This window comes from Amyelois transitella, chromosome 2 (genome assembly GCF_032362555.1).
Source record: "Amyelois transitella isolate CPQ chromosome 2, ilAmyTran1.1, whole genome shotgun sequence".
NCBI lineage: Eukaryota > Metazoa > Arthropoda > Insecta > Lepidoptera > Pyralidae > Amyelois > Amyelois transitella.
Window position 1 is genome coordinate 1,293,554 of NC_083505.1, and position 14,245 is coordinate 1,307,798.

Consider the following 14,245-nt stretch of genomic DNA (forward strand, 5'->3'; position numbering starts at 1 on the left):
CGTCTTTGTGCTTTGCGGGATAGACAGTGGCGACAGTCTTGAAGGCACGTTCAGCTGAGCGTGTCTTCAAGACTCGTCACTACTACTGCTACTACTACTGTCTACTACTACTACTACTACTACTGTCTACTACTACTACTACTACTACTACTACTGTCTACTACTACTACTACTACTACTGTCTACTACTACTGTCTACTACTACTGTCTACTACTACTACTACTGTCTACTACTACTAATACTGTTTGGCTTAATGATAGTGATTGAGATTGAAATAGTGACAGGTTGATAGCTAATCGCCTAGAATAAGAAACAGTGATGGCAGTCTTGAAGGGACTGATGGAGGCCACGTTCAGCTGTTTGGCTTAATGTTAGTAGCCTGCCGTATGCCAATCAGTATTACACTCACGTCTTTGTGCTTTGCGGGGTAGACAGTGGCAGTAGTTTTGAAGGGACTGGTGGAGGCAACGGTCAGCTGTTTGGTTTAATGATAGTAGCCTGCCGTACACCAGTCAGTATTTATACACTCACGTCTTTGTGCTTTGCGGGGTAGACAGTGACGGCAGTCTTGAAGGGACTGGTGGAGGCCACGTTCAGCTGTTTGGCTTAATGATAGAATTGAGATTCAAATAGTGACAGGTTGCTAGCCCATCGCCTAAAAGAAGAATCCCAAGTTTATAAGCCTACCCCTTAGTCGGCTTTTACGACATCCATGGGAAAGAGATGGAGTGGTCCTATTCTTTTTTGTACTGGTGCCGGGGACCTCACGCAGGGGATATAGACGTGACTATATGTATGTATGTATGTATGTATATCCCTTGCGGGGTAGACAGAGCCACTTTCAGCTGGTAATGAATGATATAAATTTCTTTTTCAGGTACCATTCCTGCCTGGATAGCTGTAATTCTCATTATCTTCGTTTTGTTCTGTACGTTCACACTATGCTCTTATTTAGGTATTTAACAACACTATTTATTTTAAATAGAAATTATTATTTTAGTTAGTAAAAATTTGCATTGGGTGTTCATTTCAATGCTCTGAAGGAATGGACTACTTATAAATATATATATAAAAGACATAAAAGATTCTTCTGCAGCGCAAGTTTTTTATACAAGCTCACTTAAAGTGCCTTGCGGTTCCCGGCACCAATATAAAAAAGAAGTGGACCATTCATCTCTTTAGTTACGTCCTCCTTAGTCTCCTTCTTAGTATAAGATGACTAGAGTATAAGCTTATAAACTTGAGATTCTTCTTTTAGGCGATGGACTAGCAATCCGTCACTATTTGATTCTTAAGCCTTCTCTCATTAAGCCTATGCAAGACTGTCGGCTCAGTCTGCCCCGCAAGTGATATAGACGTGATTATATGAATGATGTGCTATAATTTTTCGCTTTAAATTCTTAAAAGATTTTGTTGGATCTAGTCTTTTGGTTTCTATATTTTTTACTTACTACATATAAAAGTCTTTTATAAACATTGTATGTAATGGATTTTTATAATGAGCATGATTCGTACTTGTCGTTGGTATAAGCTTCACTACATATTTTTATAAGGTATTACTATTTCTACTGTCTGTATGTAACTTTGCGCTAATCTCGGGAAGTTGTGGACGGATTTTGTTCCTGTTTGGAATGTAACAAAGATGGTTTTTTGCCCCCCGTATAACTTATAGCGATAAACTATCGCTGTTTCGCTTTTTATTATGACGACGAAACGGGACAGTGATAGTTTTACGCGCGATAAAATGGCGCGTGAGATATTAAGGGGGTTGAAGGTTTATAATGGTGTGGAGGGAAAGGTCGGAGTCCCAGATCTAGATGAACGTATCTTGATTAAATTAAGGACGTCCTGGTAAAGGGTCAGGTCAAGAGTACCCGAAACCGCCGAGCTTGCATGAAGAGAGTTATGAATGTGGATGAAGCGAAGGAAGCATGCAGAGATCGTGGCAAGTGGAGAGAGGTAGTCTCTGCCCTTTCGGCCGCCATGGCAACTAAACTTCGCAACCAGTTGAGAAAAAGACATTTTCATTCTTTGTCGGCAACCAGTTATGAATAAGGATTTTTTTTTCTTTATAAGCAACTAGTTGCCAACAAGGAATTTCTCAAAAACACTAGTTGCAGTATAAGAATTTAATTTCTTCTTACGCAACAATGTAGTAATGTCCTCATCGAATACAAACACTGATCAATAAGTACATAGATTTCGTACTAGCTGTAGCCCGTGACTTCGTGAACGCTCAAACCACTACCTACACCACGGAGGCGGTTATTGTCCCTGTTATATTAAAACAAATATATTTTAATAGTGTTCATTTATTTATATTAACTGAGTGACTTAAACCGCTAAAACGAAATTGCAAAAGGGCTAATAATCTCCAAACAGTGACCAACAGATATCTTTTTTTCTACTAATTCACTCAACGCCTGGTCAATCTCCTCGTCAATTGCCTTATACTCTTTATTCTTTTTACTTTTAATATTTAAATCATAAGATTTATATTCTGTTGACAGAATATCCAATAATTGTGGCAACGTTGGATATTTTCTTCCAATATATCTATTAATTTTCGCATGCCATCCTTCAAGGCTATTATTAGTTCTTATATTTTCGTTACCACAAGAGCAAGACATCATCATTTCATTTTTCTTTATCCATTGTTTATTAAAGTATTTATTAAATTTTTGCAACCCGTCAGATGGATTTCTAGGGTTTTTGCTCATAACATATTCATATCCTTTTTCTATGTATTGAACAGGAAGACGAGCTAAACCAACGCACCGTGCAACATGCCTCTTTTCGGTTCTTAATTTGACATTTAAAGCTTTTGCTTTTTTCCATAAGCAACGATTAAAATGAAAGTAGCAGCCTTTGAATATAATTTTTGGAAATACTTTTTTAATTGCATTTATTGCTGCCACTTCGAAATCAAGGGTTATTTTTTGGGGGTTCCAACCGATGCTTGTCTTGATTAGGCTGAACAAAACTTTGTATGTTTCTGTTTTTTTATCCGGCAGCAGAGCAAAAATTAAAGGAGCTACTGAATTGTTATTCTTATTGTATCCATGTATTGAATATAGTTGATAAAATCCTTTCGGACAACACTTAAAAGTGCCGTCAGCGTAAAAATGATGATACTTATTCATCTCCTTTCTGTTTTCATTAGAACAGAACACGATGATTCGTTTATCGTCATCCACGTAGTCAGCAACACAAAAATTTTTATATTTAGTGGGTACAATAAAATCATGACAATTATTAAAACGTGACTTTGCAACGCCCAAAACTTTGTTTCTTTCATTATATAATCCCGTCTTTATGTTATTAAACTGTGGTATTTTATTTATAAATTGAAAACCGTCGTTTTTGAGTCCTTTGACAACATCCTCATACTGTTTTTGAATCGATATAAAATTACAACTGCTCCTTTGCTTCAAGTCGTCCATCTTTTTCAAAATTAAATTTTTTCCAATATCAGCTTCACAGTCTGCGTCATGTTCCTTTGTTATTTTAATTATTTCATTTCGTGCATTTATGGTTAAATTACCTCTGCATCCATTTTTAACATAGCATTTATAAAATGAGTCTCCATTTTTATATATTTTTTTACGATGATAACGGCGTCCTTCATGTAATATTGATACACCTCCTCTTCTTGTAGTTATATATTCTACTGTAGAGGAATTTGGATATATGTTTGAAGTAGACATCACAATGAAATAAAATTCGTTTTTTTTCAAGCGAGGCTAGTTCGCGACAAAATATGTGTACTGACTTGACAGGGAAAATTAATGACATATTATTTAATTGACATATATCAATTAAAAGGAAAAATAATCCTGGCCAGTAATTCTAGAAATAGGATTTAATATAAGTACGGATTGACCGCAAAGATTGTCAACCCATTACTTCCCATTATTTTTGACGCAACTTGTTGTCAAGAAAGAATTTTAAATCATTTTTCACAACTGGTTGAGAAACTCAGTTGCCATGGTCGATAAAAATTTTCTTGGTTGGCAACTAGTTGCTTACAAAGAAAAAAAAATCCTTATTCGTAACTAGTTGCCGATAAGGAATTGAAATGTCTTTTTCTCAACCGGTTGCGAAGTTTGGTTGCCATGACGGCCGAAAGGGTCTCTGCCTACCCCTCCGGGAAAGAGGCGTGATTTTATGTATGTATGTAAGGTTTATAATGGCTACCCGTGCGAAGCCAGGGCGTGTCGCTAGTTTTATTTATTTATTAATTTTCTTTCATATTTATTGAGAGAACACCCAGTGTATTTATTGGTAATAACTAAAATAATAATGTTGCAATTATCACTTTTGCTCGGGTTTTGCGCCTTAAAATAAAATTCGGCACTGTGAAATTTATGTTAAATAAAAAAATGGCGTGATTATATCAATAATTTATGATTTAAGTCGTTTTCAGTGTAAGTACCTCGGGTTATGTTTAGGGTAAATTATGAATATAGTTAATTATGCTCGTATACATATTGTATGTATAAATTATAGGATCAATTGAATTAAATGAAGTGCAATGTTGCCAGTGTTTATTTTTTTACTTTTAAATCACTCCTCCGCAGATCAGGATTGTAAATACCTACTAATATGAATTTGTTTATTTGCGAAAAAGAAGACAACGAAAATATATTTTTATTTGCAACGAATATATATTTTTATTTGCAACGAATATATCTCTTATATATATTTCTTTACTGATTTTATCAAAAATTATGGCACAGAGAATAATAAAGTAATTTAGGGTACCTGGGATTAGGTAGCACGGGAGCGAAGCCTCAGGAAAAAGTGTCAGGTGTCATACGTCAATTTTGATTGATATATTGACGAGTATTATTTGACATTGTTACGATCGGTTACTTATTATAACGAACTTTTTTTCAAAAATAAATATTTATCCGAAGACGAAATAAAAGATCCCACTTTTTAATAACATTTAATCAATTACATCAAAACAATTAACATATACATGCTCATCATAACCTTTCGGCAAGTTGCATTGAATGGTTTAGACCGACTAGAGATCTATACTGTACACAAGTACGTATATAGCACGCCTACACGCAAGTAATTCACAATTTATAGTGTACGGCACGTAAGTTGAACAAAATTATACTCTATGGATGCTGCGCAGAAGATGTTCTCATATGAAAAATTGTTACTGCGCATCCTGGAAGTGACAAATTCTACTATCAACATTTATGCAGCGTGCATTACAAAATGCTACAAACCACGAGATTATTGGACAACGGAAGCGAATTTTGAATTCTGAATTCTGTGCTGCATTTTTTTTGTTTATATTTTTGGTGTTATCATTAATAAAAAAGGAATGCTTTTTTTGTAAACTACGCGATAATTTTTTACAGGAATTTGCTTATGAGACAATTTTGGGAAATTCTGGTAACGCTAAAAGATTTCGAGAGAATCAACAATGTAAAATTAAATTTAATTATATTTTCGTCTGTGTTGTCCAATGTAAATTTTTTTTACAATAAATTTTTAAATAAACGGGATAATTCATGTTAAATAAATTGATGGAAGCACAAAAGATCAGATTAAAATAAATTTAAATAAAATATGGAAGACAGAAATTTTGTGAGGGACACAATAGGTATGCTAAAACAGTACAATACAATATACTATCAACTGTTTTAAATATTTTTTTTTACATTATGTAGAAAAAAGTAACAACTTGGCTTTTTTTTTAAGAATTCTGTATTATTTACAACTGTTCTAAAAGTTAAATTTGAAAGCAGGACGGAAAATACTTTTGTTGTGAGAACACTATACATATATCTAGAAATATACTTTAAAATGTACGGGTTTGTCAGCCGTCAAAGAAAACTCATTAGAACAGCTGTTATTAATAATATAATCTGCCTTAGAGAATTTAAAACTGGTTCCGTAAATAGAAATAAAATTATATTCAAATTTCTGTATAGAGTTCACAATTGTAATATTTACTGCAGTTGGATTTTAGATTTAATTGTTCAGTTTATTATTTCTAATATATTCTAGAAATACATACCTTTATATTTACTTTGTTGTAACAAGTGGTAATATAAATCATAACAATATTATTAATTCGTTTTATCTATAAAATTTTACAAATAGAAAAAGTTGTTACAACAAAAAAATAGGGACTTATTTGACCCTGATAAAACAAATGCAGGGTTAATTTTTATAAAAGTTGAAATTCAATAACAAAATATTAAATTAATTAATATAAGTACATTTTATTAATTTTAAACTTTATTTCCTTCCAAGACTATTTGGCCAGCTGCACTAGAATGCTTAATATATTCAAAATGAAAATGTTCAATATTGATTTTATATTTTGTATAAGTATATTTTTAATTTACTATAATTTTCATATTTTTTGTATTTATATAATGTACTCCTTTTAATTCGTTAAACGTTTAAAACCAGTCAGTTCATTTGTTAAAAATTTTTCAAAATGCTATTTGTAATTTTGTATAAGTATATTGTTCATGTGGTCCCAGCGTGAATACTGTTATATATAATATATATATATTTATATATAAAATTAGCTACCTAACGTGGTCTGTGCAAGGCACAGCTGTGTTCCTTCAAGTTGCTTGTCGGCCAAAACTGTGGGGTCTAACACCAAGTTCATACGATATGGATCCTTAATTAAAATTACACAATAAATGGCACATTTAAATATGTAGCATTAACACTCGCTATAAAAAATGAACTCTTCATATGTATAACATAGTTTTATATAATCTTTGCTAACATCACATCAGTACAGTTTTCCTTACATTTAAAATTAGCTAATATGTGAATAATATTTTCTTATATATCACAATCATATAATATAACGTGCGACGACGGTCGCTATATTGCGGGAGGTACAGTCCAGTACAAAAATATGTTACCTTCAACTTTGAGCGTTGTCAATAATTTTTTTAACGAATTTCATTACATAATGTGGTATCATATTTTTGCACTTTATCTTACAAACGTGTTTACATAGCTTTGTCATGTGTCAGGTTGGAAGCTTTCGCAAGAATTCAATCTGCTGTAATTTATTTTATATTTTTTTTTAATCTTTTTGTCAATTACTTAAATCTACCGCTATGCAAATTAACTATTCTGATTTTAAAATAACGAGAAAACAACGTTTGTTCTACAAAATAGAACGGAACATACATTTTATAATACTATATAATTTTTTTATTTGTGCAATTTGTTGAAAAAAGAAAAACCGCAATTGAGCGACCTATCGTCATAAACTTTACATTTTAGGCGCGGCGACCAAAAACTACTTACTACTGATTGGCGGATACATTTACTATTGAGATTATTGAAATTTAGTGTTTCCATATACAAGCTACAAATAACTACCATATTTGGCAGTATGTATAAATAATGTTACTTTAGCTTATATTTTGAGAACCATTGTAGTGTGTATAAACAAGTTGTAATATAATTGACGAGCAAAGTAGAAAACTATTCAATGAACAGTTACTGGCATATGTACCATTTATAAGGCAATGTTCACATCAAGGGTAAAAAAGCAAATCATATTTTAATTATGTAATCTAACATGGTAAATATTGGAAATGTATAGTATTGTTTGTTTTTTTCAAATTAAGTCCATACTGACAATGAATATCCTTTATCTTAAATGACGATGAGTGACGAATCTACTAAGTACTTACTTCAAGTGAATATGCAAAATTTTAAAAGTATTTTTTCATATGCTTCGAAGTAAAGTACCATAAACATTGCATGGTTAAAACAGAAATTCATTTATGTCAGCAAATTATGATGACGCTCAATGCATTTGTCTCTCTATAAGTACTGTGTACGGATCCCAGGGCTCACATCTACCCTCTGACTGTAGATCTTCGTGTGTTCATCTCTTTAATTCGTTAGAAGCTTTAAGCTTAGAACTCACTAAGGATGTACATTTACTTCTACCTTTGCTGTGAACGTCGCCTTAGCCGCGATCGCGCTACACTACAACTAACATAACATACATACAAGCCTAACAATATTTACACAATAAAATTCGAATCCACTTGAAACATGCATAACCTTAGTTCGTTTCTAGAGTTCATAAAATTTCAAAAATACATACATCATCTCTGTTTCGACGTGTCGACTTTTGGAGCCACCCCGTACACTCGATATTTTTGACAGTTCGTGTTTTTTTTTAATTGGTCTCCATTTTTGCATGTCATCTAAGGACATAAGGCTCGATTTGTCCGAGCGGCTTCAATCCCATACACGTGTATAAATTTTTTTGCCCTGTAATACTGAATCACATGATGAATTTAATTGACGCTCGAAACACACCGTCATTCAATAAAATTATTAGTTATGAGAATCATAAATATAACCATCACGACGTCACCACTCGCGTCCATCGGAGATTACACTAAGTAAACCTACATTAACGACTATATATAGTAACATCCATTAAAAATTCACATAAAAACTGCGTTTTGAGCCCTCGACACATCACTAAAATGCGTTCAGTTTCTGAGCGGCGGAGTCCAATGCGGTGAACTTACACTGTGGAAAGAAACCAACTATTAGTTTTGTTCGACGAAACGCCAAAACTATGGCAAGACTTTTATCGGCTTCGCTTCCCATCTTTTTTTTTTCGTTTGACGGCAGTTTTGTATAAGAATGATTAACAAATGAGACCTTTAAAGCTATTCGTTTTAGGAACATGGACGTACAAAAGTACGCACTCTAACTTAACATTCTGCAAATCTTATATTCTTTATATACAGCGAATATCACCATTTCACCTATTCACACACTACACATGATGACTGCCCTTTTTCCATTTGCCAATCGCACTGTTTGTACGTCCATTGATGGAGTCAGTAGTAGTCCATGTACTCACCCTGGTCAAAGGTGCTCGGGTTGATATAGGACAGGAGGTCCTGGTCGCTCATGTCCGTGAGCCCCTGGACCGGCGCCGTCATCTCCTGGGAGACGGCTTGAGAGACAGCTTGGGAGACGGCTTGAGAGACCGCCTGCGTGACAGCCTGCGACACCGCCTGGGACATCGCCACTAGCGGGGTCTCAGCGGGCATCCCCGCCGGCTCCTCCGGGGGCTGCGTGTCTGTGCTCTGCATCCCGGAGCCCCCGCTCGCGCTCTCCGTCGTCAGGATATTAGCCGTGTTGATAGCAGACGTGACCAACGCGTTCATGGTCGTATCAGAGGTCAATATCTCGGCGGCCGCGTTCAGAATCATCGACTTCACGGCTGCCGGCGGCGTTTTCACGGACGTGAGCTGCACTTGCTCAGGAAGCATCATGAGGTCATCTTGTGACCCCGCGGCCGGTATCACGATCCGCTGATTGTTGTCGCACAGTAGGCTTGGGGATACTTGGGGGTTTAAAATCACGTCGGGGGAGATCGCCGACGACGACATTGAAGGGAGCAGTTCCGCAGTCGGGTTTCTGACTACGGCTGCGTTTGGACTGAGGAGGACGTCGGAAGCGTGGGACGCCGTGGACGGAGATGTCGCTGAGCCTGATAAGTGGTCTTCGACTCTAGAGTTGACCAGCTCGTCTAATTTGGCCGCGTCTGCTGGCAACATAGCCGCTGTTGCCTTCATGGCGTCTTCTACCAACGCTTCCATATGCGCGCTTTGTTGCGCTAGTCTTTGCTCAATTTGTGTGGTCCCCATCTCCATTTTGGTTATAGCTCCGAACGGGTTGAAGTTTTCGTCGGGTCGGTTCGCCGGCATTTGGTTGTAGACTATCATTCTCTGCTCGCTCGTGGACTGCAGCACTGTTGTCTGCATATTTCTGTCAGTCATCATGAGCTCCGGGTTGAGGACCTTCATGTCAGTCTCGAGAGGATCCATGTTGGTTTTGGCAGAGATTAGTTGTCTCATAGGATCCATGATAGGGGGATATATTTGTCCGGCGTTTTCGTCAGAGTTGAAGATGGCAGCAGTCACAGATTCCACCATCTTGTCTGTTTGGACCTGGTAACAATATATAGTCACATCCTTAGTGGACAATTAAGTTTATTTAAGTAGGACTTCAAATATGAACAACCTTTCCCAAGCTGACTCAGGTGTGTGGTAAATAAAAGCTGTAAATTTGAAGACACAGAGAACATTTGAAGATTTTGAACAATCATTGATCGTAGCCAAATTTGACATCATGTCTTGGCCTGATTCTTTAAGCCTTTAATTTCCAAAATAAATAGTTACCTGATTATGTATAGCGCGCAGTTGCTGTGTAAAAGAGGCGAGTGGCGATGGTGGCTCGCTTTGCGCCGGAGTGGAGGGAGACAGCTTGATGGAGTCATAGCCGCCCACGAAACCAACCTGCTGGTGAAATAAATCAATTACTCCAATTTTCCTTTGCTTTTCCGGGTGAAAGCTAAATCCTCAGTTTTCACGGGGGCGACAGATTATCCCAACAGTTAAAGAACAGAACAGAAAGACCGTTTAGTGTGAATGAATGATTGGTTTTATAGGATACATAAAGTTTTAAGACTACGAAGAAACGAAGCATTATAGACAAGACAATACAATAATTATACAAGTGATTTTTTACTTTGAAGCCGTGCAATAATTACTTACAATGATTTTAATCTACATGTAAAAATAAATTCACTGAAAAGATACCAAATATGAAGAATGCATTCTCTAATTAGGTGATTCCCAACGTTCAAGCATTATGCATGCATTCTCTGAATACTATGATCCCCAACTTCCTAGCAATTTTGATCTATATTCGAATCAATTGTTGAACAGTACTTTGGTTGTTAACCCTGATAACTTTCAACCATTCTGATTCTCTCTCTAATAACATTGACTCCCAAATTTCAATTATTTTCAAATCAGTGATTTCACTTTCAAGCATTTTGGACGAAACATAAAAAGCCGTGCAGTACAGGTCGTGGAGTGTGTCTCACCTGGCCCTCCCTCGTGATGGTCTCAGACTTGAGCCTGAGGTCGACCACCTTCAGCTCGTCCGTGAGCATGCCCGTGTTGGTCGCCTCGGGCCCCTCCGCGCCGCACGACCCCTCCCCCGCGTCCATCAGGGAGTGCTGACTCGACTCGTCCGTCACCTATGACCAGTGTTTGGGTTGTGTAGTGTGGAGAAGGAAGTTAAATATATATATATATAAATAGAAAATAGAAGCCTCGTAGGAGGCCATTTTAGTTTTATTATGATGGCAACACAACTTTATGTATGTGCTTAAGTGATACAAATAAAGATTTCTTATTCTTCATTCCTGGCATTTAATGTTGCGCAGTACGAGAATCTACGTTGTAGTTCGTTAGCAAAATATTCGAACTGAAATTAGAAATATTATGTGTAATTAAAGTAAACTTAAGTATGACAAATAATTTAATTGTTTTCTCGATACTTCTTTTAATTTTATTAAACTGAATTCATGAAAGAAATAAATAAATAATGGCGAATACGGTTTAACACCAAAAACTTACCTCGCTTTTGAGTCCTAGAGGCGAATGTGGGTCGGGCACGATAATCGAGGGCCTTCTCACGGGCAGCGCGGGAGGCGGCATCATGGCCGCGCCGCCGCCCCACATCAGCACGGGCCGCGCCTCGTCACCTGCGCACACCACACGTCAGAAACACTCCGACACAACACTAGCGTGCCCGTGGCCGCGCCACACCCGACGCGACACTACTGACTGACTATAGCGCTTAATTAACTGGTTCGATATTTAAATATAAACGGGAATTATAAATATCACGTTCTTTTTTGTAGGCTGCCAGAGAAAGTGTTTTTTTTTTTATAAATTAAAAGTACTGGCTGAAAACAAAACATTGTTCTCAAGAAATTTAAACGCAACTGCAGGTCGCCATCAGCCAGTAAGTTCTTTTGAGGAACAATGTTAAACTTTCTTTCGCCAGTAGTTATACATCTTACGCTATATGTGTGACATAGCTTTCTACTGCAGGTACCTATGTAACTAGATACTGAAATACACCTATTACGTATATTTTTCCTAACTTGACGCTATATCAATATAGTAATCGTAAACTAAACGCCAATTAAGTACATATTTTTCTTCATTAATTTTCAGGTCACTTATTAAATAAGACAGCAGATGGCCAGTCACACATAAATCAAATATCAAGTAGGTACAATCGTCGTCGGGTCTGGAACGGCCGTTGAGGGGTTGGGCTCAGGCACGCAACACTCTCTAGTCGTGTGGGAAGGTTGCTGTGGAGTCTGTACCCTAAAAGTGTAACTGAACAGTGAGCTATGAAAAGTCGGATAGAGTATGCTGTAAAATTGCCCAACAAAACCTCCATTTTCCTATAATCGTGTTGACATGTTCTGTTTTTAAATGTAAGTCGTGTTTTGAATGTAAACGACCTCTGAAATCGCCAGCGTAGTATTTCATCTGGAAATCGACTACCCTGGTTTTTCTTTGGATAACGAGTGTAATTTGTGTGGGAGTCAGGGATTCTGAAATAGTGAAAGTGTAAAACTGTGCTCGTTGTATGTAGTAAGTGATGTTCAGTGCGTTTTTGTTTGCGGTGTTGTGAAGTGTTATTTTTTTTTATTTATTGTAGCAACATCGCGGATGATACGAGTACATAAAATTAATTAATTAATTGTTATCTACGCAAAATATATTTTAAGATTTATCAGCAACAGATGTTTTTACTAAAAGTTCTTATGAATAAATAACGAAACAATCTATACTTAGCTATAGGTTAAATGAACTTTGTTGCAAAACAGTTATTCATAAATATACATACAATTTAATGTAACACGTGGTTTGCTCATGTTATTGGTCTGTGAAAGAAAAACAAATATATACCTAGCTGGATGTATACTTCATTTTAAAATCATATTACATTATCATAGGAGTAACGAACTCTATCAAACATTCATTTTAATCTAATGAAAGTTTAATTTCAATATTATTTTTCTTATGTAGCATTAAAAAAAAACTCAAATAATAAAAGTCGAAAACTATTTATATTAATAGTTTTATCAAACCAAATAGTGTGTAAAACTGTGCCGTATTAGTGTGTACGTGTGTATGTATTGTGTGTGTGTGTCAGTACCGTGCTGTCGCGGTCAGCAGGCGCGCGGCAGGCTGCAGCCGTCGTGGACCTACACTCTAGACAGACCTAGCTTGAACAGAAGGGAAAAAAGAAAGGACGCCAACGCATCAGTCATTTCTTCCAATTTCTCAATATTTATATATGTAAAAAAAAAACCTCAAGTGCGATGAGAAAGCAAATTTACATGCGGTTAAATTCGAAAGCAACATTTTTAAGCGGCCGTGACAAGATTGGGTTCGGTGCGGCACGATCACAGATTAAAAATAAAAAGTGTCAATTTTGACATTTAATCTACGTTTCTTTTTTTTCAATTTTTTTTTTTTATTAATTATTATGTAGGTATTGAATCACGATTAATTATTCTGTGGTCGTTTCAAACATCATAAATATTACAATATTAACAAATAAATAAATATTAGTTACCAATTCATTTAGGTATGCCACATTGCACCCTTTGATACATAATTAATATTATTTACAAGTGGCAGTTATTCAAAAAAGCACACAAACACGTTATAGACAAAACTAAAATCGTATCAAATAAAAACTGGTGACAAAATAACGAATCAAATAAAAAATGTTTGATAAAAATATTGGAAGAAACTTAGGTATCATACTTTTTGTCTACAACATTTCCCATCCATACATTTCACAACATCATAAGCAATTTTCTAACTTACAGATAGAAGCGAAACACAGAATTTAATGATATTAAATGCGATCCCAAAGCAAAATTATATGTAGACATTTTTTTACAATGTTAATACTGTTTAGTATGAGTTTTATTTAATAGTGACATACACATAACTATATTTTCAATATTACAAGTGAAACTTGAGAAAGATTCATGATGTATCTAATGCACATTTAATTTTAAAAAATCATAATATCATCATCACCAATAATCATCATCATCACATGCAATTTCCTGAATTCCTATACAGTCCAAGACTACCTAAACCTACTGCTCCACCGCAACTAAAAGATGGCGTCATTTCATTATCTTTTTTCGACCGTTTTTAAATCAGTCATTAACCGGTATAATGTAATTGGCTGTTTATTTATTTTTGACACGTTTCAGCCAACCAGCAAATAGATGTGCTGTGATTGGCTGGAATTTGAAATGTTCGACGTTACGTATTTTAGTTGCGGCAGATAAAATGG

General features: G+C 35.8%; 2 protein-coding genes across 6 annotated transcripts in view; one reads left to right on the plus strand and one right to left on the minus strand.

Annotated features, from left to right (window-relative positions):
- LOC106136883 (prolactin regulatory element-binding protein) overlaps positions 1-14,245 on the plus strand; it is a 199,624-nt gene that overhangs the window by 7,814 nt on the left and 177,565 nt on the right. The window contains exon 7 of one of the 3 annotated variants that reach the window (XR_009657578.1): positions 879-1,799. Coding sequence is in view for 1 of the 3 variants with exons in the window: in XM_060954758.1 (XP_060810741.1) it covers positions 879-964 (86 nt within the window). In the remaining 2 variants the exon portion in view is untranslated. Of the gene's footprint in view, positions 1-878; positions 4,541-14,245 lie in introns of those variants that run through there. The other 2 variants (XR_009657577.1, XM_060954758.1) reach the window with 2 other exon arrangements.
- LOC106136862 (nuclear factor of activated T-cells 5) overlaps positions 8,152-14,245 on the minus strand; it is an 81,009-nt gene continuing 74,915 nt past the window's right edge. For 2 of the 3 annotated variants that reach the window (XM_060945571.1, XM_060945564.1), the window contains 5 exons: positions 11,479-11,606; positions 10,941-11,096; positions 10,231-10,350; positions 8,904-9,999; positions 8,152-8,563 (listed from right to left, as the gene is read on the minus strand). In XM_060945571.1, coding sequence (XP_060801554.1) covers positions 8,559-8,563; positions 8,904-9,999; positions 10,231-10,350; positions 10,941-11,096; positions 11,479-11,606 — 1,505 coding nt within the window. In that variant the 3' untranslated portion in view covers positions 8,152-8,558. The remainder of the gene's footprint in view (positions 8,564-8,903; positions 10,000-10,230; positions 10,351-10,940; positions 11,097-11,478; positions 11,607-14,245) is intronic. The other variant, XM_060945568.1, reaches the window with a different exon arrangement.